Source organism: Zeus faber (assembly GCF_960531495.2).
Source record: "Zeus faber genome assembly, chromosome: 10".
Lineage (NCBI taxonomy): Eukaryota > Metazoa > Chordata > Actinopteri > Zeiformes > Zeidae > Zeus > Zeus faber.
The window spans coordinates 12,164,820-12,189,212 of NC_137199.1; the positions used below are offsets into that span (position 1 = coordinate 12,164,820).

Consider the following 24,393-nt stretch of genomic DNA (forward strand, 5'->3'; position numbering starts at 1 on the left):
TGAATATAATATATTAGTATTATCGAATAGAATTGAATTTATAATTGAGTACAATTTAAAAAGTAAAGTCAATTCAGCTCTCACCTCGCCAGGAGGAATTCCAACACACAGACGGTCCACGGCAGGTTTCTGCTTTCTCTTGTAAACCTATAGCAGAAAGGTTTGGTTTATAAGCTATTTGTAAAACAATATCGCACTGACTGCTGAAAAACCTTAATAACTTCATCGTTTCATTCTGGTGGGCACAAACGCGGTAGTAGCAAAAAAATAAAACAAAATAAATAATTTTAAGTTTTACATTTATTTCACTGATAATTGACTGATAATTCGTAAAACGGGCGTATGCAGCAGTGGCATAAATGTGTAAAGGAGAGGGAGCCATCTCCGCTCCGAGATTCCCAACCAACAGCCCGTTTCAGGAGCCATCTCCCTGCGGCCGAGCGGCTCGTGTGTGTGTTTTTATTATAGATGTATTTAATATACTCCATTTCCTAATTGTATTAAACAAAAAAGAGCCCCGTGCGAAACCGGGAGACTTCACCCCACCCCCCACTGGGAGGGAATCATCACAGTATAACCACTACAATAAACTAGACTACACCACTGGGCAAACGGAAAGTGGAAAGGTGATAAAAAACTGCAAAAGTCCAATAAAGGTACAAGTACAAGCTGCTTAAGACATATAATTATAATTACTCATTGGAAAAATACAAATAATTGCTTTTTTCCATGCGTCCCTTTTCCCCTTAACAGGCCCCAGGGCTTAATCCAATGAAAGCCTCGCCACAGAGTCAAGCCCAGTGGTTGGCGGTGGGGTTCTGGGATGGAGGTGGGTTCTGGGGTGGGGGGGGGGTGTCCGTACCTTGGTGAGCTGCCGTAGCTCCAGGATGTCTCCTTGCCCCAGGCCGTGGACGATCCTCTGCCTCTCCCTGGCCACATCTTCGTCTTCCTCCCCGATGGGAGTCAGCTTGGACAGCCTGCTGATGGGTCTGGAGAACGGGGAAGTCAGGTCACATTGACAGGCACACTTTTTAAATGATCTCACCCCGTTTAGATTTTGTCTCTCAATAAAAGCTTCTCTTGTCACCCAGCAACTGGCAAACTAGTGTCCTCCTAAAGGTTTTGTCGTTTCTACAGTAATGGGACAAACTATCCAATCCCGCTGGTTAAAAGCCATTTGAAATTCTGCCAGAACATTTCACAGGTATGCAATGTCGGCCAAATAATTTTTTTTCTGTTGAAGCTGTGCTGTTTGTCAACAAGTACAGAACACGTTTAAATGGGCGAAGAGAAAGAAATACACTGAGCAGCAGTTGAGATTAAAAAACAGGGCAACAGAAACTTCAATAACATTGTTCATCTCTACCTGGGCTTGATGCAGAAGCGGTATTGGATAAGGACGGTGATGATGAAGAAGACCAAGCCCTCCACAGCCATGGCGAAGAGGTTCTTCCCCACCATGTCCCACTCCAGAGGCGAGCGGAAGCGGTTCTCACCTGGACACCGACGCACAGCAAAACAGTCTTCAAATGACCTTTCACCTTCCAACTCTAGATCAGTATCTGGGCTTTTTATTGGTTGCACAATTGTTTTCAAAAGTATAAAAAAAAAAATTATATCATAGACCAAGAGGAAATGTGTTTCTCACCAAATCTCTCAAGAGCGTCGGCCATGGCCTGGTTTTTAACCATATCAATGAGCCCCCTGCCCAGGCAGAAGTGAGGGAAGATGAGGAGCACGTTCTTCAGGATGTCATTGATGCCGCCAACCTCCTGGAATCACATCAGCAGCAACGTCATCGCACCTTTTACTCTTCACACGCGCACGTATGGAAATATCGACAAAGCTTACGCAGGGGATCGGGGTGACCCTGCCGAGGGGTGAGACTCACATGGTTGCCAAAAAGCTCCATGACAAAGGTGGAGATGCTTCCGTTGATGCCGATGAGGATGTTGACGCTGGTGAGAACGACGTAGGCCGTGCTGGGGATGGTGAAGAAGAACGATGCTGGGTACATGAGCGGAGTGATGGACCAGCTGAAATAACGGGACAAAAAAGTAAAGAAAAATGTTAAAATAGTTGAAAGTAGGTAAAGGGACAGATTTCAGGATGATGTGTTCTAGTGATGGGGACTTGACAACTTGGAACATGTTTATTATACTCACAAAATCACATGAATGGAAAAAACAATGTGTAACTTTATGATGGGTAACAGGTTCCATTCCCCAATGGGAACGAAACGGCTCTTAGAGCCGGCTCTTTGAGAAGTGAACGACGGGAGCTGGCTCCTGATTGGGAGCCAGCTCCCAATCAGGAGATTTTTTTTCTCTTTTTTCCTCTTCAAGCCGCACGTAATTGGTCAATATATGTGGTCATCTCTGTGTCTGCGCTGAGCAGAGGGGGGAGGGGCGGCAGTTAAACACACACAGGACACACGAACAGGAGAACAGGAGGGAGGGAGTCAGGGAGACGAGAGAGAAAGAGAGCAAGGGGCCACACAAGGAGAGAGAACACTAACGCGCTGGAAAGGTAAAAGTTAATAAAATGAGTGACAGCAGGAAAAGGGAGTAAAATCTGGACCCATTTCAATTATATTGATAATACAAAGGCAGAGTTTGGAGTCTGCAAGATTAAAATCTCTAATCGGGCCGGCTCCACAAACAACCGGCACAGGCACATGAGAACTGTCCACCCATCAGTGCAATTGGAAGAAAAAAGACAAGCAATTGAACCGGATATTAATGAAGCTGCCAGTGTGTCTACTGCAACTGTTGTTGCTGCTGCTGCAGTGTCTACAGCATCATGCAGTACACCACCACAACCACCTAAACCTAAAACCCAGAGCTCTATAAGACAGTTTTTGCAGAAGTCTGTGACCCCAGCAAGACAGAACCTAATTGATGAAAAACTGGCTAAAATTATTGCACTTGATTTCCAATCATATTCAGTCGTGGATGACAAAGGATTCAGAAGGTTTACTCATGCTCTCAATCCAATGTATGCAATTCCAAGCAGGAAAACACTCTCCCAAAAAAAATCATCCCAGGCCTGTATGACAGAATGTGCCTCACTGCAAGAGAGAGTTAAAAAAGCCACAGTAGTTTGTCTAATAACTGACAGCTGGACATCCCGAACCACCACATCCTTCTTGTCAGTTACCTGTCACTTTGTTGAAAATTACAAAATGGTGTCCTGTCTTCTGGATTGTTTTGAGTTCAGTGACAGACACACTTCTGACAACTTAGCAGAGGCGCTGCTCAAAGTGGCAAAAGAGTGGGATGTGGAAAACAAAGTGGTTTGCTGTGTTAGTGACAATGCAGCCAACATGACCAAAGCAATTAAAACCCTGAAATGGACCCACCACCCATGTCTTGCACACACAATTAACCTGATTGTAAGAGACGCTCTGAAGGTGATGAAACCTGCTGTGGACAAAGTGAAGGCGATAGTGGAATTTTTCCACAGGAGCACAACAGCCACGCACAAGCTCAAATCCACCCAACGACAGATGGGCATGCCTGAGCTGAAGCTCAGACAAGAATGTGTCACAAGGTGGAACTCCACCTTTCATATGCTAAAACAGATTCTGGAGTCCAAGGATGCAGTCATCTCTACCCTGGTTGTTATCAATGCACCGGTCGATCCTCTGAGCCAAGAGGAATGGGAGGTACTGCAGGAGGCATGCACTGTTCTGGAGCCATTTGAGCAGGTCACTGTGGAGATCAGTGCAGACAGGTGCAGTATACAAATGTTATCACATTATTATTATTATTAGTATTATTATTATTAGTTGCTGTTGTTGTTGTTGTTGTTGTTGTTGTTGTTGTTGTTGCATTACTAGTACGAAAAGCGGATTAGACATGACTGGAAATAATAATATACACATCTAAATAAAACAAAGCATAATTTTGAACACTCTTTTTCAGCTATGTTACAGCCTCCAAAATGTTAATCCTGCGCAAGGGTCTGCAGAGAGTGACAGCTGAGCACCAGACCAGAGTAACCACAGGGAAAGTGAAAGAGTTGGTGGATGCTCTCTGCGCATCCATGGACAGAAAGTTCCACAGAATGGAATACAACACTGTTTTCTCAGAAACCACCATTCTTGACCCAAGATTCAAGAAGCTGGCCTTGAATGACAACAGAGCGGTTGATGAAGCTCTTCAGAGAATAACTGCAGCAGCAGCAAGATCCAGCCAGCCAACTCCACTGCCAGGAGGCCAAGAGGTAGAAGAGGCAGCAGAGGATGAACAAGAGGAGCCACAAACATCTGCTGTTTGGAGGTTCTTTGAAGAACAAGCAAGTGGAGACACTACAAGAAGGAATCCCTCTGCAGATTCAATACTGGAAGTGAGTTCCTACCTTGAGGAGCCCCTTTTCCAGAGAAGTGCAGACCCACTGAGCTGGTGGGAGACCAAGGCTTCAGTTTACCCACGTCTTACACATGTGATGACACAGAGACTATGCATTGTAGCAACGTCAGTCCCCTCTGAGAGAATCTTCTCCAAAACAGGGCAGATAATTAACCAAAAGAAGAAACCGGATCAGCCCCTCAAAGCTGAGGCACTTGGTGTTTCTCAATGTCAATCTCCACTAAAGAAAGTTATTTGGATGCTGATTTTTTTCTTTTTGTTTTAAATATTTTAATTTATATTTTGTTGCGTTGTGCGTTTTGCAGTGATTCTGTGTGAGCAGCGCCAAAAGAGCCAGTTCTCTAAAAAGAGCTGGAATTCACTAGTGCTCAGGGGTTTGGAAACATCAAGTCTCACCCGTAGAGCAGCAGCAGCAGCGCCAGCACCGGCAGGTTGGTGGAGGAGACGTAGGCGTTTTGTTGGAAGCAGATGAAGATGATGATGACGAGGGTCGCCGGGACAATGTAGTTGCACTGCAACAACACGGATGAGGGGAGAGTGGACGACAGGTCAGTGAACGTTATGAAGGGTCCAATTTAGGAACGGTTCTCAGGTGCATCATTAACTGGAATCAATAAAGCCACCGAATGGATTCCTTCCTATGATCGAGGTTTCCCCTATGGACCGGGATCACAGGACGACAAGCCCTTTATTTAGGAAAAGCCATTAATGGGGAGACCATGTCCATAAGCCCAAGCTGACAATAAAGCAGAATAAAAGGCACAGCTTTTGTCATGTTTAAGTGTCAACAATTTTGGAAAGTAATTTTCAGACATAAATAATTCCTTATGTGACTAAACAAAGGAAATCTACAAAGACTGTTAGTAGTACTGGAAATGTATTCGGTAAAAACCAACGGGGAAATAAATGAACAATCAAAGGATAAGTTAAACTGAGAAAACATTTACTTGTTTAATTTGGACCCATGAAAATCTCAATTCAGGGAACTGAAGTCGAGTGAAATATGCAACGTCCCCTCTCAACTCACCATGTCCCAGATGAAGTTGGCGAGCCAGTAGAGCAGCGGCTGGACGCCGTTGATGAACTGCATGTGCTTGGCCTTGTTCACCCTCTCCTGGATGAGGAAGACCACGAAGCTGGCGGGGACGAAGGACATGGCGAAGATGACGCAGATGGACACCAGAACGTCCACCGATGTTGTCACCCTGGGGAGGAAGAGGAGGAAGAGAAAGAGGAGGGGTGGGGGAGTGAAGACGAAGCATTTTTTCTTTCACAAACTTTCGATTGTTCATTTTGTCGAACGGACATTGCTGCACCATTTGGTGAGAGAGTAAAAATACATTGCCATCCATCCATCCATCCACCCATCCACCCATTTTCTAACCCGCTTATCCTACTCAGGGTCGCGGTGGCAACAGGGCCAACAGAGCAGCCCGGACGTGCCTTTCCCCAGCAACTTCCTCTAGCCTCTCCTGGGGGATCCCTAGGCGTTCCCAGACCAGCTGAGAGATATCATCTCTCCGGCGGGTCCTGGGTCCGCCCCGGGGTCTCCTCCCAGTCAGACATGCCCACCTCCAAAGGGAGGCGTCCGGGGGGCATTCTTACAAGATGACCGAACCACCTCAATTGACTCCTCTCCATGTGGAGGTGCTGAAGTTGACATTGTCAACTCAACAACAAAAGTGAGGTAAAACAATTAAAACGATGAGCTGTTGCATTATTTGCTATTATACTCCAATCTATAATAACGATTTCAACATAAAAGCTTTATCTGGATTCTGCTGATGTTTTTTTTGAGTGCATCGCAGCTTTCAAAGTTCTTAAGAATCAGCACTTTCTCCCATCTCCCATTTTAATGTCTGCTACAGGCTGAAAAAGGCTGATTGGGATAAATTGACAAAAACATTTTTTAGGTGAACTTACAGCAATAACTTAGTTATTAAAGGTTTATCTTGGTGGTGATATAGTTTAAATTGAGCAAAATTGACTGATAAGAAGTATTTTTCTAATTATGTAGCCTAAGAAGAGTTGTTATAGAGTAGTGTGTATTACAGCTTATTGCAGCCCGACCAGTCAGATTTGGGTGGTGAATACTCACAGCGCCACCTGAGAGAGCTGCTCCTTGGTGAGGTTGAGCGGGTGGTTGAAGGCGCTAATGCCATACTGGCTGGGGTCTTTACCAGGGGGGAGGTTGGCCCGCAGAATGCCGTTGTTCATCACGTTGATGAAGGCCCCAATGCTGTGCCAGCCCTTGTTGTTGAACCAGATCTGGAGGAGAAAAGATGACCTTGACAAAAATTCTCAAATATGGCCTTTGGCAATAGAGCTGAAGAGCTTTGTCTCACCTTGACGTTGTTCTTAGTGTCCAGACCATTGATGAAGCCCGACAAGTTGTCCAGGAATCGATCTGCTGCGGCACCCTGTAGGGTGCATAAAAAAATTTTTTTTTAAAAGATTCTTTAAATCACTTCTAGTCTAATTTGCTCAGTAGAGAGGGCGGGCAGTGGGTAGAGTATGTCTCATTATATCAACTGTGTTGATGCTTCCTGACAAACCTTCTGTAATTCAAAGATCTTCCTGACTCGCTCGATGGCGTCATCAATTTCATTGGCCGGGGGGAGGACCTGTGTGCTCCGGGCACCCAATGAGAAGCCGCCATATCTGGGGAAATACAATATAAAGTCAGAAGTATAAGTAACAAACAAAAATGTTTACGCACCGATGTGGCTGTACATCTCCAAAAAAAAGTATAAAAACACTGAAAACCTTACCTGAATTCATTGACCCACACTTTGTTCTTCAAGCTGCGAGGAAGGCAGATTGAAAAGAAATTCAGTAAAACTTTTATCAAATGTGAGAGTAGTCTTTACAATACAAAGATTCAAGGTCTTTATTTGTCACAGTGCCCAGTTAAATTGTACAATACAACGTGATTGCATGAACACAAGTGCAGTTTTTCCCACCTTTTCCCAATGATCTGTGCATACGTTTTCACCAGGTAGTCAGAGATGTTTCTTCCTGTCAGGTTCTGTAAAGTGTCTGTGGCACTGAGCATCATCTGAACAACAAAGCACACGATTAGTGCAATATCATTCACACATAAACAACTCATCCTGAAACAAATTATCGCATATTTTTCCGAGGTACACTTTGGAGTGCTTCGTCGTTGACGACGTACCTCAGGGGGGGGCAGGCCTCCGGCTCCGGCGGGACAGTCGGGCAGCATCTTCTTCTTGCTGTCGCAGCTACAGAAGCAGGCGGGCGACGGGTCGTCCATGGTCCAGTTCCCGGACCTGAAAAGCTGCTGGACAGTTTCGGGAACCTCCGGTGTCTTCCAATCTTCGTCACCCATTGTACACGGGGCATCGCTGGGAGGAGGAGGAGGATGGAAGGTTGGAGGAAGGAGATATTAAGGATACTGAATGAAGTAGTCAAGAAATCACAGGGAACTTAAAAAGCTGCCTATTCATATTGTGAACTTTTATTGTAATTTTATGGCTTGCATATTTAGTATTATTAACATATTATTATATTTTGTGTGTTGGAGAATTTTTTAATTGGTATTTCATTTTATCAGTGTTAATACAGATCTAGATGTTTTTGTTGTATTTTTCTAAACAGAGTGTCCTTACGGGATTGGATGTCCTTCCATGCAGCGCGTGCCAAAGCCCGGAGTGTCTAGGAGCGAACTTAATAACTTCTGCATGGTGACGTCATCCGGAGCGTCGTCACTGCGGAGACAACACAGGGATCATGTCTTTCTTTTTTTTTCTTTTTTTTTTACACATTTTGTAAAGGAAATAAATTCATAGTTAATAACCAAAATTTTGCGTTTGCAAGCCCAGATATGTCACACGTCTCATACCTGATAAAGGTGACCTGCTGCTCGTACATCCAGGGCTGCAGCTCTAGACTCGGGTATTTTCCGAATGGTGGGACGATGAGACTGAAGACCAGAGCGATGCAAACAAACACGGCAGGAAGGACAATCTGCAACCCCACACACACACCAAGGTGAGCCAACCAAAATCATAAAATCAAATCGAAATTATATTTGCTAAACTAGAGGATTTATTTGCTTAATATTGAGCGGGTTGATCTGGCCACTGTGTACAGCAGAACTTAAACGAATCCAATTAAATATAAGTTGAAAGCAGAAATCCATCTTTATTCTTCCGTCTTCAACTAATGTTATATTAGCCAAAAAACATAGTGCAGGTTTATCCATGCTTTTCTAAATGGGATAGTTTCAATATCTAAAATTAAAAAAAAAAAAAGTTTTTTTTTTTAAAGTATCGCAAAAAGATACATCAGCCATATTGTCTTTAATTCAGCATCAGCCAAAAGGTATTCCATGACATGAGTCCAATCAGAGCCCTGCTATTTAGTGGTGGCCAATCAAAGCCTTTACCTGAGCAAAGAAGCCTTTCCTGGAGCGCCGGGCGTACAGGAGTCTCTTCCACATCAGAGCCACAAACTGCTGCCGTTTGAGGCTCCAGCCCTGCACCTTAAATGATCCTTTCCCATGGTTACAGTTCAGCCAGTCCGTCTCTCGAGATTCTGCGCCACAGGGAAACAAGAAATGCATGAGCAGGAACCAAACCATTTCAAATCAAGCAAGTATTAAGATGCTATAACACTTTTTTATTTATTTTTTTGTTAATTCGTACCCGGGTCACCCTCAGAGTCATTGCAGTCGTTGTTGTCGTCCTCGATCAGTGGTCTAAGGCAGCTCTGGTGGTCTCCACCAAAGGCATGGGTTCTACGTCGCCGCCGGACTGGCAGGGTGCCATCTAAATAACACACACAAACAAAATGGAGTTTAAGGTTGAGGAATGTTATTTTTGTCTGACGGAGATCCAATGGTTAAGTTTTTGGGTTAGAGGTTAAAAGTCGGGGGTCACGAGACAACATGTTACCTGAGGGGACTTCGGTATCCACTCCGTTATCTTCAGCCACTTTCAGGAAAATCTACAAAACAGAAAGGAAGTCTACATTTAAACCTGCTGCAGACAATCTATTCACACCTATTCACCCAAACCTTCAACCAGCGTCAGAATTATTCACTTTTTTTTTTAATTAGCCATCATTTTATTTGACAAAAAAATTCTGTCCAGATAATAAAGTTGAAAGTCGCAGCTGAAGTTAAGAAGGTGTATGACATTTAACTCAACATTAAAATGAAACCTCTTAACTAAAAACAAAATGTATATTGAGGTCAAGGCTGTATCTGTATCTTAAAAAAAAAAAGCTTTAATATCTGCATTGAACAATTGCAGATACTAAATGAAACAGACGTATTGCGACGTAGCGCTCACCTCCTCCAAGGTGGTGTCAGACACTCCGTAGCTGGAGATACCCAGGTCGTGCAGCTTGTTATCTATGTCTTTGAAGAGCGCGACGAAGGCTCCGTCCTTGGCCGCGCTGTAGGGCAGCACGTAGGTCAGCTCGTGGCCCAGATCCTCCACCAGGCGGGCGGCAGGGACGTGCTTCAGGATCAGGCTGGAGATGTGGGCCACGTCCGGGGGTACGAAGGGACATATGGACGCCGCCGGACCGTTTTCTGAGCGGGACGGAACCAGGCATCACAAGACGAACAGAGGGGGGTTTTTACACCTCACTTCCACATTTTTGAAGCCGACAAAATCGCACAAAACAAAATGATGTTTTTGGACTAATTATCTGCCTTTCTGTGTAGGTCCGATACAGTAGAGGAAGGAGGAGGTGCCTACCGATGGTCGCTGCTTCACTCTCATTCTCACTGCCGAGTCCTGCATCAGAGCTGCTTACAGAAGCACACTCCTCCTAGGAGAGAGAGAGAGAGAGAGAGAGAGAGAGAGAGAAAATATTGAATTAAAGTAAATACATTTCTTTTAAATATTTAACTGCCGTTATCCCCCATGAAAAAACTACACTCACACTGGAATTTGTTTAAGCCAAAATCAGATATCTTTGTTTGGAACAAAAGCCCTTTCTGTTGTAATATTGGTTTAATTTTCCTTCACTATAATAAAACCAGTTATCAACATACTTCTACTTCTACAGACAAAAAAATGGTAATAGTTGTAGTAGCCAAAAACAAGTGTAGTGCAGTGAACATTCTAACAAGTCAAATTAACACAAATGTTCACAGTACTTCTTAGATATAGAATGCTATTAATATTGCCAATACTAGTACTACTACACATATCCCAAAAGGGACAAGCAGGACTGCTGAAATCTCACCTTCTTGGTGAAGGACACGGTGCTGGAGGAGTTCCTGCAGGAGCTGAGGGAAGGCTCGGGCTCCTTCTTAACAAGGGTCAGGTAGTAGCCGGTCCCGAGCTGGTTCTTTAGGTAGAGGGAGGAGCCCACGCAACACAGCTTCCCGTGGGAGATGATGGCGATTCGATCGCCCAGGATGTCTGCCTCATCCATGTGATGCGTGGACAGGATGATGGTGCGGCCTAAAGGTGGCGGAGTCAGAAGAGGAGCGCTATAATGAGTCGAGATGCTTCCATCAACAAGGAGATCAAGTTTGGGAGATGCTGAAGCTTTCTTAGCAACCCGTAGTGCTACTCACCCTGTCTGTAGTTTAGCAACAGATCCCATATTCCTCGGCGGGCGTAGGGGTCTACGCCGGCCGTGGGCTCATCGAGGATGACGACCTTTGACCCCCCAACGAAGGCCAGGGCCACCGACAGCTTCCTCTGCATACCCCCAGACAGCGTGCTGGTTCTGGACGTGCGCTTGTGGGGCAGGCCCGTGTCCAGCAGGATTTGCTCGATCTCATCCTTCACCTGCTGCTCCGACAGTCCCTTCAGACGGGCGTAGAACCAGATGTGCTCCTCTACGGTCAGCCTGGGGGCAACACACCACAACAAGTCAGTCAGCGGAAAGTTTCTATAAATCCGATCCAAATCTGTTTTTTTCCCCAACTGGAACACTTCAGATTAATTCAGAACCCCTCAAAGCTTTTGATCTAAACTGAGATAATATTCTGGGAGCCATCACGCTCTACGGTTGATCTGAAGACCTCCGGATTGACATCAGGCCTTACTCAGAGGGTGGTTCAGTGACTTACATGCTGAAGAGGACGTTGTGCTGCGGGCAGACGCCCAGGCTCTGTCTGATGGCGCTGAGCTCTGTCCGGATGTCTTTGCCCAAGATGTAGGCCGTTCCAGAGGTAGGAGGAAACAGGCCGGTTAGGATTGACCTGGAAAGGATGAAATGGAATTACATTTAATTCTACATAATAGGTGATTAACATCGCAATAAAATCAATAAATTAAACTTTGAATTATTATTATTATTATTATTAAACATCCCCAAATGTTGAGTCACTGTATAGTGTTTCATCTATGATGCTAGTGTTTCTCCACTTCCCCTCAAGTGGTCGTCATTTATGATGTAACAATGACTCAGTCTCAAACATATCTGCCTGTAATTTCCCACAACTTCTGTGTCTGTGACTTTCCAGGACACGCCTGTGGGAAGTGATTCTCACGCTATCTGTCCGCGTCTGTGTTTTGTTTTCCTCCACTTACATGGTGGTGGTCTTCCCTGCTCCGTTGTGCCCGAGGAAGGAGGTGATCTGTCCCTCGTAGAAGCCCAGCGTCAGCCCGTCCACCGCCAGCTTCTTTCCGTGGCGGTAAACCTTCACAAGGTTCTCGATGTAGACGCCGGGCTCCAGGTGAGCTGGCTCCTCTTCGATGCACACAGCTAGACGGAAACCGACAACATCACCGTGTGTTGTTACCCGTCCAATGAAATGGGGAAACATTTTGAACACATTTGAGATGTGTCTTCGAAGTTTCCTCTAAGCATTCATTATCTCTTTAAACACAATAACAAATAGATACAGTGGAAATGCCACTTTTTGGACAGACGGGGGTCAGTCTTACTTTCGGCGTTTCCTTTCCTGGCCTGAAGGAGTTTGTTATTCTTGCCCTCCTTCTCTCCAAACCAGTAGGACTTTGTGAATGGGAAGTACCAGGGTCTGGGAATACCGTACTGACCTGAGAGACAAGATCACCACCACTCATTACATCGGTTAATTTGCCATTTCTTTATATAACATATTAAATCTGCTTTACTGTACACATATTTACACTTGGTTTAAATAAATTATATTCATCCAAATGATTGAAGAAACTATCTTATGTGTTTGCACCTAATCTATGGAATGTTTTTTTCACAATATACTAAGGAACTGATTAAACCAAAATATACTTTGTTAAGTTAATTAAGAGGTAAATACATAAAAAAGACCAGATATTACTTTCTTCAAACTCATCTAAAAAAAATGTCATTAAAAACAACAAATGGGACAGTCGTAAATGTTGTGTTAATTACCGGGGAACACAGCCTCAATGTACCAGGTCATGACCGCGTACAGGAAGGAGTCAAAATACATGAGGATGAGGGCCGTGGTGAGGCTGAAGTCATCCTCCTCCAGCGGACTGGACACCAGGTTGGACCACTGGATGCCCACACCCTGCTCCTCAAACAGGGCAAAGTACTCACAGCCGAACCCGAAGGCCACAGGGGACAGCAGGCTCTGCGGGGACAAGAGGGAGCGTTGGGTACTTTGAAGACCTACAACAACTCTGCTTGTATAAACCACAGATATTGTCGATACATACCGGATTAAAATCTCACATAAATCATAGACCTCCTAAAGCTAGTCCAGTTCAAATAGGGCTCACGTTCTGTTCATTCTGTGTTAATATTTAAAAAAAAAAAAAGGCAGAAAAAAAATCTCCATTTACTGAACAGAGTAATGAGCGTACAAAGACAAGGGATTTACTTACGGCAAAGACTTTCGCTCCGAAGCCGATGTAGTCCTGCCAGGCGACGCAGAGCACGTAGGGCAGGTAGAGGGTGAAGTAGATGATGCCACCGCAGGCTGCCGCCAGGTTGGCCCGGGAGAACACCGTGCTGATGAGGAAACACTGCATGATGGTCACCACGCCGAACGAGCCCAGGAAGAGGAACACCACCCCGGGGTCACTGTAGGGCAGCAGGTTCCCCATCTGAAGGACAGAACAAGAATCAAAAAGTTTGTTTGAAGACTTTTTTAATGGGCCACCACAAATTATGAATAACCTCACTCCCAAGTAACTATGTCAGAGCTATCGCAAATAACCTAAATATGTCTTGGCAAAAAAATAAAATAAATAATAATAATAATAATACTACTAATAATAATTTCTAAATAGTCTTTTTTTTTCAAATTAATTTCTTTCTAATTTAATTTGCCGAGAAATAAACCAGATTTGTGAGAAACTTAATTGAATGAAATTGAATACTTTTTAAGGCCTTGTACTTGTAACCCTAAATTTTGGACTAAATAAATCCCTGGATTACCTCTTCCAATGATTTCTAATTCTTGAAAAAAGTAACTGAAATAAAGCAATAAAGACAAACTTAACTGAAGATATGTAAACAGAGGAGGAGATAATCAATTTCATTCTACAATGGGATCTATTGAAAAAAACCCAACTGGATAGTGGCACCTTTAAAAAAAGAATTACTAATGACACAAATATCATGTAAACAATAAAACGTATGAATTGAATATGAATCAAAATATGAATTTGAGGTCAAGTCTTTGAGTGAGTCTTTATGATACTACGGTATTCTAGTCCAACTTTTTCCACGTTTTATTACTGGTAAACGTGAACAAACTCTGAAACCTTTAAACCCCCAAACTGCACCCACGTGGGCTCCTAAGTAGGTCACAGCGAGCATATAGCGATCACCCCGCACGTGTCGCTGTGCTGCCTTACCTTGAGCAGCAGCACCAGCAGCCCAGCGCTGACCAGCAGGGGGATCAGGCTGCTGATGAACCAGCTGAACCACAGGATGCCATTGTCCAATCCCATGATCCTCATGGTCTCCTTCAGACGCGCCTCCTTCTCATAAACCACGCTCTTGATGATGATGGCCACCGAGTACATCCAGGCCAGCGTCATGAAGAGTGGCATGGAGCGGCTCATCACACGCAGGAAGCTGCAGACAGAGTGGAGAAAGAGAGGGGGAACAAAAGAGGGGATATATACAAGTTCCACAATTGTCTTATAACAGATAATTATTATTATTATTATTATTATTATTATTATTATTATTATTATTATGAATAATAATAATAATAATAATCAATTATACATTTTTATCATCATACATGCTATTTATGTCTACTTAGCACTACTATTTAATATTATTTTATTTTTTCATATAGGACTTATTGTAAGGACTTGTGTATTTATCATTTATTATTTAAATTTGGATCACAGAGCTCAGAAAAAGGAAGTCAATGCAACTACTTCACGTTATAAGTTATGTCTGTTTAAGGTGTCAGAGCATTGTTGAGAGTATGACAACATGAGCGCAGTACCAATATAGGCTCCTTGCAAACTTCATATATTATTATTATAGTGAAATAGTGGGTGGTGAAAATGTTTGGCGTCTTACATGTCGTCGACGTAGCAGGGGTAGGGCATCTGCTGGAGGTACACGCCCGTCTTTTCCTTGGTGCCGGTAAGAGCTCTGATGATGCTCTGCTCAATCACATCCTGCAGGTACGAGAACCCGCCCCAGATGTACCGCATGTCCTCGAACGGGTCCGCCCGAGGACCGGGGTCCCAGTAGCTAAACATGGGAAAGGGTGAGAGCAAGAGGAAATATTAAAGGGTATTCATTCAGTGACACATGAAGTTTGAAGGAAATCGTCTGTGTTGTGAAACTGGGCTGTCGATACTTTTTCTGCATCAACATCAACAAGAATAATTTCCTTAAAGGAAAAATGTGGCATTTTTTAACCTAAACCATATATATATTTTTTTGTCATTGGGTGATTGGCATCAGAATCAGAGAGAATAGCTTCAGCTGACAGCCGCAAACGATGCAAATGACGATCGCCAAAACAAACCTGGTGTGTGGCATTCGGTTGAAGCTATTCTTTCGAAACTCTCGATGCCAATCACTAAAATAAGGTTTAGGTTAAAAAGCGCTGGACACCCTGTCCACAGTTGACAACACTCCCACCCATTCATCCAAATCCAGACCCCAGTAACACTGATGCTAATCCAAGCGAAACAAGGCATCAAATACTTTTAAATGGCTCATGTGTGTGCTTATGTGTGTGGTCCAGAAGGTGTTTTTGTGTGTGTGCAATAAGCCCTGGTGTGTTTTGGTTATGTAGATGGTTTGGCGATAAGGGGAAGGCCCTTACGCGTCTTTGATCTTGTTGGTGCGCTCCACGCTGTCGATGTCCATGCGGATCTTGTAGTTTACTTTGGGCGGCAGTTCTGAGCTGTTGGTGTCGATGTCCGGGAAGACGATTCCCGCCCAGAACTTCCTGTCTTCCAGCAGGATCATGGACTGGTTGACCATCTTTTCCTCGCTGGACACCGGTTCCAGCTTGTCCAAATTCACACACTGTGGGGTAGAAGTTGATAGGTACATCATGTTATTTGCTACATATTTTCCAAATGATCGTCTTGTCGAAACAACAGATTGTAAATATATACCAAATTCAATTCACACAGGATTAAAATCACACTCCCTTGGCCATATTGTTCTCAATGAACCTGTTCTGACTGAGGGGAAGGGAACGGGGGGGGGGGGGGGGGGGGGCTGCTTGGGGGCTGCTTGGGTCACAGAGTTCGGCACTAACCAGGCACCACTGCACCCCAGCACCCCTTGTCAGCTCTCATTACTAACCCAGAACTTAAGCACACCCACAGGTTGATGCAAATAAACAGAACCTGTGCTTAGGGTCGGAACAGACAGACAGACAGACAGACAGAGAAAGAGAGAGAGGGACGGACTGAGAATAAAGCCAGACTAAGTGGTTTTGTTTCATTTCCCATTCGCCACAGTGAAGTCATGGAGCAGCGGTGTCTGTGCTCGTAACAGGACAGCAGAGCAAGGTGCTGACTAAGGGTTTCTCTAATCAGTGGGTACTTGGCGCCAGAGACAGGGCTGTGGCCCCGCTGTGCCAAATTCACATGACTGACTCCAAAACATGAGGAATACTTTTAAGAAGCTGGAGAAGGGACAGAAATCAGTGGGGGAGGGTGGGGTTGTTGGCCTGACACTGCAAAAAAATTAAATCTTTACAAGCCAGATTAAACAGCTTTTACTTTTGAGATAAATTGATTTGACTTAGAATTACTGTATGAGAATATTTAGCACGCTTGAGAAAACTTGAGGGGAAAAAAAAGCAATAATTCCACTCTTAAAGAAGACACTTACTTTGAGGATTTGATTTAGTCTTATCTCACCTTACTGGAAGAGATTTTTTTTCTTGATTCAAAGTTTTTTTTGTTTTTTTTATTTCGTTTTCTTTTCATTCTCGTTGTTTTGTTTTTTTGCAGTGTATGAGAGGAGGAATAGGATGCCAGCAGGTAACATGACTCTCCAGAGAACACAAGAGAACCAGAGAGGGTGAGACGGTGAAAAAAGAGTGAGAACGCCGAGGCAGACAACAAAGGGAACAATCGGAAATCACAACCTCGCCAGAGATCCGAGACGAGAGTTATGAGATAAACACACAAGCAAGGAGCGCAGGGCGACCAAGAGTGGCAGGCCCATGCGCCATTTTAGTTGACGGCCGACTGACCTCCATAAAGCGAGAGATGCTCATGATGGCCTGGTCCGTCTCATTGAAGACCTCCCGCCAGGTGAGGGCGCTGCCCGGGGGACGTGGGTCGTCCGCCTTCCTTGCCAGGAAACTGGAGAGGTCCGCCACTGTCCAGTCTGTGTCCGCCAGCTGGGTGTGGAATAAGATGGCGGTGGCGTTGTTCCTCAGCATGGTCTGTTGAGCGAACAGGGAGAATGTAACTTTCGTGGGTGGATAAGAACCGTATGTGATGTGTTGCCTTTTATTAAGAGGGCAGAAAAGAAAAAGGCCGAAAAGATCACAGGGAATAAGGTGAGGTGAGGAGTGGCTGTTGTACCCTGAGGAAGTTCATCTCCTTGCTGTTTTCTAGAAAGTTCCAGACTTTGGGCCTCATCTCTACCCACATGCCTCCCAGGTCTCTTAAGACACCAAGCTCCTGGAAGGTTCTGTTGACCTGAATTAGAGAGAGAGAGAGGTGAGTGAGTTCCAATACATATTATAACCAATAGTCATTACACTCATTTACATACTAATCAACACATCCTGTTGATGGCAGGTGGCGCACGATGGCCTTCAGATGAATTAACAACCGATCGCTTTAAAAGGGTACCAGAAACTTCTTTAATCTTTAGAACATCAAGGAGCCTTCAGGCTTTTCATGGGGAGCCAGCACTGTAGTAGACACGTTTTTAGTTGCGACCCAGCATTAGTATAGGTTACTCTGCCATTCTTCTTGTTTGCCAGAAGCCTCGATGTCCTTATTCACCGAAGACCCAGCCCCTACACCCCCTACAACGTACCTCATGGATGATCTTCTGCGTGGCAGGAGTGTCAGGGGTGTAGAGGATTTTGCCCATGAGCAGAGGTTTGATTGCCTGCCACATCATCCTCGACATGGGGTTGGAGTCCATGTTCCTCATCAGACTGTTACAGTACGGGGCTGAGGTGGAAACACAGGTGGATTATGGGAGAACATATGGTCTGACACGCTTCTGAAAACTCACACTGAAAGATTTAATAAATACATTCGGCAAGTCTGTCACTGAGGTTTTTTTGTGTATAATCTCTACAACGTATAAATATTTTGAGATCAGACAAAATATCGGCAAACTTGTGCCATATTGTATCATGTACTTGATTAAAAAAAGAGCAAACCATAAACTATTGCGACTCCCAAAGTGTGAAAAAAGACCCGTATCTGAAGAGCCTGTAACGATATACTCTCAAATACGATAGTAGAACCGCTGAAATTAGACTGTGCTGTACTTACTGGATGAGTTGTCGTACAGAGAAACAGGGTCGTCGTCGCTGCTGTTGTGGTTGCCGAACAGGGCCTTGTAGTTGCTGTCCTCGTACCAGTTGAGGGATTTGATCTTGAGGCCTCCGCCCTCTGGGTGTCCGCACACAATGCGGGACACAGCCTGGTACATGGTGCTGGGCGAGGACGTGGCGTTGTGGGTGAGGAAGATAATCTCGTTCCGTAAGTCGCTCCAGCTCTTCATGCTGGCCAGCTAAAGTGGACAAACAGCAGAGCAAACACACTAGAGGTTAGTTACCCGTCAGATCACAGGAAACCATGAGTCCTTTGGGACAGATAATGAAAACCTTTGCAAAGGACATTGACTAAAATAAAGTGCACCCGTTTGTCCATCATTTTGATATAAATACCACCTTAAAATAATTGAAAGAAACAAACGTATACAATTTGATGAAATCACACAGATATTATTTTCACAAATCAGTATCAAATTGAATAAATCCTCATCAAAACGCCTCTTTCTACAATCACTGGTTGTAATGAGTGCACCCAATACATTAATGCAAAGAGTTGCTATTTGGAAATCAAAAGGGTAAAGAATATAATATAATACACTGGTAATGTAACATAATATAACAAAATATGTTATGTTAATATAAATATAACATAATATATATATAATAATATAATAATAATATAATATATCACCGGCCACTTTATTAGGTAAACCTGTTCAATTGCTTGTGAACACAAATAGCTAATCAGCCAATCACATGGCAGCAACTCATTGCATTTAGGCATGTAGACATGGTCAGGATGACTTGCTAAAGTTCAAACCGAGCATCAGAATGAAGAATTAAGTGACTTTGAACGTGGTTGTTCGTGCCAGACGGTCTGAGTATTTCAGACACTGCTGACCTACTGGGATTTTCACGCACAACCATCTCTAGGGTTTACAGAGAATGGTCCGAAAAAGAGAAAATATCCAGTGAGCAGCAGTTGTGTGGACGAAAATGCCTTGTTGATGTCAGAGGTCAGAGGACAATGGGCAGACTGGTTCGAGATGATAGAAAGGCAACAGTAACTCAAATAACCACTCGTTACAACCAAGGAATGCAGAATACCATCTCTGAACGCACAACACGTCCAACCTTGAAGCAGAAGACCACACCGGGTGCCACTCCTGTCAGCTAAGAACAGAAAACTGAGGCTACAATTCGCACTGGCTCACTAAAAATGGACAATAGAAGATTGGAAAAACGTTGCCTGGTCTGATGAGTCTCGATTTCAGCTGCGACATTCAGATGGTAGAATTTGGCGTAAACAACATGAGAGCATGGATCCATCCTGCCTTGTATCCACGGTTCAGGCTGGTAGTGGTGTAATGGTGTGGGGGATATTTTGTTGGCCCACTTTGGGCCCCTTAGTACCCATTGAGCATGGTTTAAACGCACAACATACCTGAGTATTGTTGCTGACTATGTCCATCCCTTTATGACCACAGTGTACCCATCTTCTGATGGCTACTTCCAGCAGGATAAGGCACCATGTCACAAAGCTCAAATCATCTCAAACTGGTTTCTTGAACATGACAATGAGTTCACTGTACTCCAATGGCCTCCACAGTCACCAGATCTCAATCCAATAGAGCACCTTTGGGATGTGGTGTGCGGTGGAACGGGAGATTGGCATTATGGATGTGCAGCCGACCAATCTGCAGCAACTGCGTGATGCTAGCATGTCAATATGGACCAAAATCTAAGGAATGTTTCCAACACCTTGTTGAATCTATGCCACCAAGAATTAAGGCAGTTCTGAAGGCAAAAGGGGGTCCAACCCAGTACTAGCAAGGTGTACCTAATAAAGTGGCCGATGAGTGTACATATATATTGGAACAATATCTAGGAACAAGAGTGAGGAAGGAACGTGATAAAAAACAAAGTTATATGCAATGAAAACAAAGAATGTAAACTGGTGTCGAGCCTTCTGGCAAAAACAAACAAATAGGACAAATCAGATCCAGGTATGACATCTAAGGCCTTTCCATTCACACGGATACTCAAGAGTATGGGAAACAGTTGGGACATGGCAACAATTTGAGTGAAGCCTGCGATGCATTAGTGCGATTACGGTAACGGCCCCGGTAAACTGCGCCGGTGTTCCCTGTTCTGGGCAAAACATTGAACCAATTAGTAAGGCCCTCTTTAACAGTCGAACTTTTGTGCACATTTTGTGGTTACAGAACGCAAGCGCACTCCGTTAATGTCAGAATGCAGGCGATGTCAATAAGCGCTTCTGAAGCAAGAATTTTTCCATTGTTCGGAGGGAGGAGGGCGGATTTGTGCTACAGGGTTGATTACAACCTTTTAATTCAATAAGTAAGACACAATGACCAATACAAAAAGTTGCCTTTTTATTTACTTACTGTAATATTTTAACACAGCTGTCTCTGTTGTCTTGAAGTTGAATTCTTAGAAAATAAATTAGAGCATTGAACGTTTAGGGGTCGAAAATCTTTGTCATGCCGGCAGTGCCATGAAAGGGCACATTTGTACAAAATTTGTCCCATTTTTGTACCAGCAAGGGACAAATTTGTCACCGGAGGTAGAAAATTATAAACAACTGCTCATGCCAAGGCTACAATGTGCGTACTTTAATGGGTACTGCTGGTGGGACAAGCCACTCTACCCCGAGAGGTGGATTACTGTGATTAATTTTCTAAAGAGTGTATCACATATCAACTGAGGCTTTTCAGTTATTTTACGGCCTCCGCCAGAGAGGGGCTGGAGGGCTGATCTGCGCTTCACCTCTTGACAATAGTTTCAAAGAATAATGTCTTGTGACGTCCTATAGAGGGAAAGAGCCCCCTCACCGGGAAATGTGCTCGATGTTTCCTGCCTCCGAGTGTATATCGGGCCACAGCAGCATGTCAAAACAGCGACAGCGTGGGGAACCAAACCTCTGGGCCAAAGTGCGGGTTACTCGAGGTGTTTCTGAGTCACAGAGGAGGAGGAGGGGGGATGAAGGTGGTTCTACCTCTCCATATCACTGCTGTGGTTTTTAGTCTGGCTCCTTCCCTTTCCTTCTGTTTCTACACAGACAGACCTGACTCATTTGGCCACATCAGCAAAATACTGCTGTCACATGCTTTTAATTTAGCATTGTCCTGCACGATCTGGGAACACAGTGTGTGTGTGTGTGTGTGTGTGTGTGTGTGTGTGTGTGTTTGGATTTTATATGCGTGTGGGGGAGTGCGCAGGTGGTATGTCCAAGCCTTTCCATAGGAGCCTCCCCCTCCGTAGCTGTCTGGAAGGGGAGGCAGCGGGCTCTAGCCGTTTAGGTGTTTGTTTTTGTGTGATAACCTGGGGCTAAGTGGACAAATAAGGAAGGGTTTTGTTTACGCTGTGCAGTTCGAAGAAAGGAATTTTTAAAAGCATGACGTCCCAGAGGTTTATGATGTTGGGTTAACTTTTCCCAGAACAGCAATGAGTCCCTCAGTGGAAATTTCTGTGAGAAAAGCAGCCCCGGCTGTAGCAAAGCCTCCCATCCAAACACGGAGCAAGAAAACTAAACCGTGAGGGTTAACTTCCTGTAGAACTAGTACTCGTCTCTCATCATGTTAGAGTTCATCAGATGATTGTCCAAGACGGACAAGAAGGACTGACCTTAGAGTTTTGGGTACAAAGTTTGAACAAAGAATTATAAAAGATGCAGCATTTTTTTTTTCATTTGTAAATGACTCATATTACAGTATATATAATTGTATCCCTAGTAAGGCCCAATCATCTCAAAACCTGAAGGGGAGCGGTCTCGCTCAATTAATATTCATGAACTCTCTTTTCAGTGGCGCAAAGCAGGATCAGTCCTGCAGTGGGTGGGCGTGGCTTCCCAAATTGATCATTTTATCTGATTGGCGATCATTTTATCTGATTGGAGTGTATCTGAGTATCAAGTGGAAAAAAAACAAAAAGTTTTTCGGTGAAAAACATTTAGGTGTTTCAATTTCAGTCCCGACTTAAAAAAAAATGATGATGTAGAACAAAAGTCTAAAGCCTGAAGTCAGGTTTTACAGTCCAGAGTGCACTGGGGCCCCTGAGGGGGAGCACATTAATCCACAGGTCTTTCCAGAACAGCCGTCTATCCATCTAAGACAAGATTAAACCTGTTTGCTTGTTGTTCTTAGGGCCTGAGCATTAACCTCCTGGAGAAATTCAACAGGATAGCAACGCTGCTCCACTGGGCCAGCACTAACTCCCCACAAGTTTGTTTAGAAACCAGCTTCTCTTTGTTCAGCTGTGCACAGTCATCCATTTCTTCTTGAAAAAAACAAGTCTTTCAATCAGGATACCGACTGGATGTCTTTACACCATCTGCCAAGTAAACCTAGTGGCCTCTCTTCCTGGTGCCTCGATCTTTAACTGTATATAGCTCATTAAACTCCGGCTAACTATGTGGCTTTGTCCAAATAACACCATGTTCTACGGTAAACCCAGGAGGCCCACAGTGAATTAGAATGGATCTCGTTCTGACTTATGAACATAAGAATTGGAAACTTAAGTCTCTATTGGCTGCAGTGACTGAGGCGACAGAACCTCCACAGGATGATTGACCGTGTGTTTGAGAACCAATAAAAATACAATATCTTCAACTCTGTGCGGCCATGAGTCAGGATTGCCACCTTGCGTTAAAACATGGGTCTCAATGCTGGAGATTTACCCCTGACCTACTGGCCCCTTTTGAGCGCCTGTAACTACTATCAGCATTGGGACAACAAACACCAGCAGAGATCTGCAATAGCTGCGTTTCAGCCACTCATCTCTCCACTGATTTACATAGTGTAATGACTATAAAGGAAAGTTATCAAGGCATTTGATTAAAAAAAATGCGTTGTAATCAATAATATGAATATAAAGGTCAGAATATAAATTGATTCTAATTTACCATTGAGTTGTTGCTGTATTGTCCTTGAAGAGGACATCAGCTCTAAGCAACATGGATAAGAAGTTGTTTCAAATTAACCTCTGTACTTTGGATACAGCATTATCAGGATCCAATATAGGAAGGCACTTTTGTAACATCAAGTTTTAATGACTTAACTTAAACATGGGCACACTCATACACACAGCCCTCATGTTGTAGATACAGTATGAGGGCAAAAACTTTTGTAATGCATATATGTTGTGCTCTGTATATGTTTTAAGCCCTGTACCAAATCACTTTACTTAAAAATAAATGTTACACGGATGAGATTAATCAAGAGTGTTGTGTTTTCCTGAAAGGCATTTAACTCCAAAGTGTTTTCCTTCCATTTTGAGGACACGGGTGCATGAAACGAGATATTCGGGAGACATCAAAGTAGATGTGTGTATAATACCAGGAAATACCAACAGCCTTCTGTTTTCTGCGTTCCTGCGGTTAAACACAGCAATGAAGGAAGGAAACCAAATAACGGCAGAATATGACAACAACATCTCATAACAATGCCTAAATTGATGCAGAGAAAATGCATTTCACAAAAAAGTAACATCACATAGATAAGGTCATTTTCTTTTCCTTGACCAGGCTGCTGTCCTATCAAGCATCAGCTTGCTCTCTACTTTCTGTCTGACTGCAGCTTGGATGGGATTGGAGCCTACCTCGACCGCCAGGGAGCCGAGACTGTCCAGGAGATTGTCCATCGCCATAGAAACCCCTCGGACGGCCTCTGGGTCAGACCTCACCTCACTCTGTTAAAAAAGATTAAAAATTTCAATTGGTGAAGAAAATAAATCAATAGTTTTTCTATAACTTAAGTAACAAGCATATACAAATAATTGATACGACTTTCAACTAAATCATACTGTTTGTATTATAAAGGTGAATCGTAATATTTTCTCAAGATAAAATGTTTATTAATCCATAGCGAGACCATTTATTTGTTTCTCTTTTTATTTTTCGATGTTTGTTTTTGCTATACTGTTAACTACTGACGCTATACTGAAAATTCCAAACATTCATAACATTGTTAAAAAAAACTGCATGGGATTACATTTTGTCTCTTAAGAGTCTTACCTACAAATTAAACTTCAATTCCCATTCAAATCATATCGGTACACTATAAACAATGTGGGTTTTTTGTCGACGCTTGTTATATTCCTGTTAAAGGCTTCAAGCAG

At 43.7% G+C, this 24,393-nt stretch overlaps 1 protein-coding gene across 1 annotated transcript in view; it reads right to left on the minus strand.

Annotated features, from left to right (window-relative positions):
- Window positions 1-24,393, minus strand: part of abca1b (ATP-binding cassette, sub-family A (ABC1), member 1B) — a 44,269-nt gene that overhangs the window by 5,753 nt on the left and 14,123 nt on the right. Inside the window, exons 7-41 of the mRNA XM_080007951.1 lie at window positions 23,875-23,964; window positions 18,251-18,491; window positions 17,781-17,920; window positions 17,318-17,434; window positions 16,981-17,175; window positions 15,589-15,794; window positions 14,829-15,005; window positions 14,144-14,366; window positions 13,166-13,387; window positions 12,708-12,912; window positions 12,257-12,370; window positions 11,900-12,074; window positions 11,437-11,568; window positions 10,936-11,213; window positions 10,599-10,819; window positions 10,106-10,178; window positions 9,692-9,900; window positions 9,293-9,344; window positions 9,044-9,166; window positions 8,785-8,933; window positions 8,239-8,363; window positions 8,006-8,104; window positions 7,552-7,741; window positions 7,337-7,431; window positions 7,145-7,177; window positions 6,929-7,034; window positions 6,719-6,793; window positions 6,472-6,641; window positions 5,401-5,578; window positions 4,770-4,885; window positions 1,892-2,036; window positions 1,649-1,772; window positions 1,367-1,496; window positions 863-980; window positions 85-147 (exon numbers count right to left, since the gene is read on the minus strand). Of these exons, the coding sequence (XP_079864077.1) occupies window positions 85-147; window positions 863-980; window positions 1,367-1,496; window positions 1,649-1,772; window positions 1,892-2,036; window positions 4,770-4,885; window positions 5,401-5,578; window positions 6,472-6,641; window positions 6,719-6,793; window positions 6,929-7,034; window positions 7,145-7,177; window positions 7,337-7,431; window positions 7,552-7,741; window positions 8,006-8,104; window positions 8,239-8,363; window positions 8,785-8,933; window positions 9,044-9,166; window positions 9,293-9,344; window positions 9,692-9,900; window positions 10,106-10,178; window positions 10,599-10,819; window positions 10,936-11,213; window positions 11,437-11,568; window positions 11,900-12,074; window positions 12,257-12,370; window positions 12,708-12,912; window positions 13,166-13,387; window positions 14,144-14,366; window positions 14,829-15,005; window positions 15,589-15,794; window positions 16,981-17,175; window positions 17,318-17,434; window positions 17,781-17,920; window positions 18,251-18,491; window positions 23,875-23,964 (5,109 nt within the window). The remainder of the gene's footprint in view (window positions 1-84; window positions 148-862; window positions 981-1,366; window positions 1,497-1,648; window positions 1,773-1,891; window positions 2,037-4,769; window positions 4,886-5,400; window positions 5,579-6,471; window positions 6,642-6,718; window positions 6,794-6,928; window positions 7,035-7,144; window positions 7,178-7,336; window positions 7,432-7,551; window positions 7,742-8,005; window positions 8,105-8,238; window positions 8,364-8,784; window positions 8,934-9,043; window positions 9,167-9,292; window positions 9,345-9,691; window positions 9,901-10,105; window positions 10,179-10,598; window positions 10,820-10,935; window positions 11,214-11,436; window positions 11,569-11,899; window positions 12,075-12,256; window positions 12,371-12,707; window positions 12,913-13,165; window positions 13,388-14,143; window positions 14,367-14,828; window positions 15,006-15,588; window positions 15,795-16,980; window positions 17,176-17,317; window positions 17,435-17,780; window positions 17,921-18,250; window positions 18,492-23,874; window positions 23,965-24,393) is intronic.